At 38.7% G+C, this 5247-nt stretch overlaps 1 protein-coding gene across 1 annotated transcript; it reads left to right on the forward strand.

The window, feature by feature from the left end:
- Positions 1-1812: 1812 nt before the first annotated feature.
- LOC147501874 (protein PHOSPHATE-INDUCED 1-like) lies at positions 1813-3068 on the forward strand. The gene has a single exon (XM_086606886.1). It carries the CDS (start codon positions 1956-1958, stop codon positions 2907-2909), a length of 954 nt encoding a protein of 317 aa, XP_086463012.1. The 5' UTR covers positions 1813-1955; the 3' UTR covers positions 2910-3068.
- The last annotated feature ends 2179 nt before the right edge of the window (positions 3069-5247 follow it).

Below are 5247 nucleotides of genomic sequence, written 5' to 3' on the forward strand. Positions count from 1 at the left end.
ATAGTGAAAGTAGGTAACTTCCATTAATTTATTCGTGAAAGTACAAGTAACTTACATTGATTCATATAACTGATATGATAGCTTCTTTACAATTTCAGCAACATCAGATATACTGCCTTCAACTTGCATCTTAATAGCACCAGGACCATCAATGTTTAGCTTCACATTTTCCACCTTCTTTGGGGATCTCCACCTCATTCACAACACCTTTCATAGTTTCAGGAGCAACATCAACCCACTTAAAATCCTTACACCTTGGTGCTGCCTTGCATCCAAGGAACCTCATTCCTTGACTATGTTCCTACCAACTCCATTGAAGGTGCATAGTTTCTGGACAATTGTTGTTAACACAAGGAACGTCAAGCCAATGACAATTAACCTTCCAATGATCAGAATCCCCACAATTAAAACATCTTCCCTTGCTGCTTGATGACATTCCTTTCTCGTAACTCATTTGAACCTGAATTATTTGACAACAAAAAACTTTATTTTTTATTTTTATTTTTTTAGCTACAATATATATTTATTGATATGAAAAATAAATCAAACAAACTTAATTAGAGGTCAAGCGCTACAAATTGCGCCACTAGCCCCTTCCGAATGGCAAAACCAATCCTCCTAAACACATATTCGCGGAGAATCGGTTGTCATCACATTCTTTGTCTAACACTTTCTGCATCCTCATAAGCAACTCAACTGCATCTGGAGCTAAAAAACCAAATGTATCAAATGTAAACGGGATGAAGCAGTGTTGGTTAGCCATGCACGCTCTTTCATGTTTCTCCACTTTCGCTGCAGCTGCACTACTAGCTCTACTAGCTGCTTGCCCTACTCTAAAAACTCCATTACCAAAACCAACAAAAGGGGATACCCCTATGACATCCACACATGCATGTTTTCCATAAGACCAGCTATATATCAAGATATCTACAGGCCGAAACGTCGATCTACCTTCTCTAAGATTAGTGAGGAAATTGACAGGAGCCTCTTTTTTCACTTGTATACCCGTCCGGAAAAAAAAAAAAAAAAAAAAAAAAAAAAACGGAATAAAAGGTCCCGTCTAATAAAAGGTCCCGTCCAAGTTCATAACTCAACAGCTATCTCCCAGTAGCAAGTGCTACCCTCATTGTCACTAAGTTAAAAGCTTCCGGATTTGTCACTCTTGCATTGGCTAAGGGTTTTTGGCTCCATAAGAGTGACAAATCCCTATTTCCCCTCGTAGTGATTTGCATTGGGGACGCTAGTAGTTGGATTTTTTAAAAAATTTCCACGTCTTCAAACCCACCAAACCTAAAAACTATTTGTTTTAGTTGTTTTTTCTCAAATTCTCTCTCCTGCACCCAAAATCGAATCCCACGCCATAAAATAAATATTTTTGATAAAACTTGAGAGAATGCAATTTGTTGCTGAAAATCTAAAACCTTTAATGCTACTTTTTGCAGAAAAACTAATTTTCCGTAGGAAACTTCTAATTCCAACAGAGCTTCTAGTAAATCCATATTACCTACAGAGAATTTTTAATCCAGAAATGTTGGGCGTGTTCAACTCTGACATCCGAAAGTCCATTTGTAATTCAAATACCTCCCCGGTAGGATCTGTACCATATCCACCTCTAAACCCTTCTTCATTGTTGTCACGTTTTAATTTCTCACGTGCAAGATTAATCAATCTTTTTCAGCCCAGTGGTGTTATGCCTATTGCACCACTGTAGCTATGCTGTAGTTTTCCGTGACCACTGGCGCACATAGCTGTTCACAGCAGAAGAGAAAACTATTCATTAAAGTAAGACGCGTATGTGACTACCGTTACTGACTTGGTTCTCAGTTGTTTCTCACTCCCACGTCTTCAAATCTTCAGTCCTATATAAACCCTTCTTTCTCTTCATTCTCAACACACAACTTCAAACTCATCTTCCTTTCTCATTTCCCAACTCTTCTATATATTTGAACTTGAAAATGGCTTTTACTTCTGTTTCTACTCTGCTACTACAGCTTCTATTAGTAGTCTCTCTCTTTCATGTCTCATTAGCTGGAAGGAAACTAACTGAGTTAGTTGAAAACCAATCTCCACTCTTGAAATACCACAAAGGCCCACTTCTTTCTGGAAATATTGCCATCAATCTCATATGGTATGGCGAATTCAAACCATCCCAAAGGGCAATTATTTCTGACTTTGTCCAATCTCTCTACCCTTCCAAGACCCAGAGTCAGCCTTCAGTTTCAACATGGTGGAAAACAACTGACAAATATTACCATCTCACTTCAAAAAAACCAACCTCACTTCATCTCACAATGGGTAGACAGATTCTTGATGAGAACTATTCTCTTGGGAAAACTTTGAGTAATCAACAACTGGTACTTTTAGCTGCAAAAGGTGATCAAAGTAATGCCATCAACGTTGTATTGACAGCTTCTGATGTTCTAGTTGATGGGTTTTGTTCTAGCAGATGTGGTACTCATGGCTCATCTTCAACCAAAGATGCTCACATCAAGAACAAAGTCTATAAATATGCCTATATCTGGGTTGGTAACTCTGAAGTACAGTGTCCTGGTCAATGTGCTTGGCCGTTTCATCAGCCAATTTATGGACCACAGGGTTCACCATTAGTTGCACCAAATAATGATGTGGGTCTAGATGGAATGATAATTAACTTCGCTAGTCTTCTGGCTGGAACAGCTACAAATCCATTTGGAAATGGGTACTATCAAGGTCCAGCTGACGCACCACTTGAAGCTGCCTCGGCTTGTCCTGGAATTTATGGAAAGAATGCTTACCCTGGTTATGCAGGGGATCTTTTGGTGGATTCAAGCAGTGGTGCTAGTTACAATGCCAATGGTGCTAATGGGAGAAAATACTTGTTGCCTGCTTTGTTTGATCCCTCAACATCATCTTGTTCCACATTGGTTTAAGGGATTGATTGTTACAGCAACAACAGAATATTATAATTAAACTATTAGTGTATACTCTTAGAGAGCTAAAATTATACTGTAATTCCTCGATTTATTCATTCTTTTGATGTTAAATAATGAAATAGCAAATTCCTTTGGTTTGCTTTCATAATTTTTTTTCATCTGGGTGTGCATCTCAATTGTGTTTTTCATTTTTTTGTGAGTTTTTACTTCCTGTGTTATACCGTCCTACCCCTTTAGACGGCAGGATGCTAGCAATTCTCGATGTGGGTGCAATTTCTAATCCCTCCACAGAATTTTTTTTTGAAATGCCTAACTATTCCAAACAAACTCTACAAGTGAATAGTGAATGGTCCACAATTATTGACCGCGAACTACATTTGTCAGGTAGAAATTTCGGATTCCACTAATCATTAGTGAAAATATCCTATTTTGTTAGGCGCGTTCGTTGCAAAAAACTTGGCCTATTTCACAATTTCTTTAGAAAAAGATCGTGAGTTTGTTTGTATCAAATTTATATTTCCCCGGAACTCTTCGTGTCTGGTCAATTCATCAAAAGTTTTTGAAGCAATCGGTATGGCAGCCAAAACTATGATTTTATATCATAATAATCCTAATTTCTATCCCCAAACCATCTTTTCAACTGCTCCTACATTTTTTACTTAAGAACAGTCTGTCAAGAGAGTCAATGGACTCAATCTACTATCCAGTTTCGGTAAACCACACTGACCCAACTGCTACTGAATTTTTGGGTAAACCTTGGCAATACTTTCACGCAGTCTAGTTTATGGACATTTTTGTTTCTTTTAATTGTTCAAATTCTCGGAAGTCATAGCATCCATAAAGTGTAGTGTGAAGTGTGAATATTGATTGGGGACATTGGGACATTGGTGCACAACTCTAGGATGTAAAACCGAAAGAGAATCAATCTCATTCCTAAAATCTTAAACATAGGCTGAAACAACGCGTAAGATGGTGCAAGTAATGAGCAGTAAACAGTTGGGCACAACTCTTCATGCATTTCACAACGAATTTCAATCTTCAACTTCAGACAACTAGGCAAGTCATGGTGCTTGTGACATGTATGTTAACACATCACCACGCTTCGTGGGTTGTCCAATGTTCATGGAGATTGCTTGATGCCACGTCTTACGGTACAAATGTACACTATCCAATTGTAAGTGCCGAATTAATTATACCATCAACTTAGGTAGTTTATCGAATTCATTTTTGCTGCAATCTTAGTAATGCCTCTTATGGCCTAATCAGTACCTGTAGCCTGTAGGAAGAAACAAAACTAAAATAAGATAACCCATTAACAAAATCGGAATCCGGATGTGGTGTTTTCTTTTTCAATTTTTTTTTTTTTTGCACGTAACTAAGGAAATTTATTAATGAAATGAATTGTCAAAGACAATACAAGTTACATTTTTTTCATCTAAATTGATAGTTGATCTTAAAGGGACTTTCTATCTTAGTAACAAAATATAGTGTACTAGTGCTCCATACTGAAGTATCGCCGGCAGGGGCAGATGCAGGATTCAACAATAAGGGGGGCTACTAACACTAATTCTCACTACTTTTTTTTTTTTTTGAGTGAACAATTACCACTGTACTTTTGGGTTTTGAGCAAAGTTAGGGGGGGCTACAGCCTGGGTCAGCCAACTCATAGATCCTCCCCTGAGTATCGGGCAATAAGGTGGTTCCCTTCTTGGCTGCTGCATCCGCACTAAAGTTGCCTTCTCTCCAAACATGGGATAGCTTCCAGTGTTGTAAAAATGCAATTGCTCGCTTCTATCTCGCTCTAAACATCCATAGAATTGCATCACCATTGAAGGCCTTTACAGCAGCTTCTGAGTCGGCTTCAATCCAAATGCAACCCCAATTCATCTCCACCACTTTCTCAGCTGTCATGACTATGGCTGTGCATTCGGCATGATAACTATCTACCCGACCGAGACCCACATCAAGAACCCCAACCACCGCTAAATCCTTATTTCGGCATACTATACCAGCCACGCCATTATTGGGAACTCCTTGGGCTGATCCATCAATGTTATATTTGATGACATTGCCCACTGGAGCGACCTAGTGCATTTCTTGGATCAACTGCGCTGGGGCACTTTTCATGTACATCAAGCCTATCAAGAATGCGAAATTCTTTTATGTCATTGTATTTTTTTCCTTGTGACAGCTAGTCCGAGACCTTGATCCCCTTAAGAACTTCTTTTCCACTTCGTCTCTTCTGAATTCCAACAGACGGCTCAATTTTCTACTCAAAATGATCCTCCAAACTTTCGCATGTCTCTTAGTATATATATGGTTTGGTTTAGGGAAT

The sequence above is a fragment of the Coptis chinensis genome, chromosome 4 (assembly GCF_015680905.1).
Source record: "Coptis chinensis isolate HL-2020 chromosome 4, ASM1568090v1, whole genome shotgun sequence".
Classification (NCBI taxonomy): Eukaryota; Viridiplantae; Streptophyta; class Magnoliopsida; order Ranunculales; family Ranunculaceae; genus Coptis; species Coptis chinensis.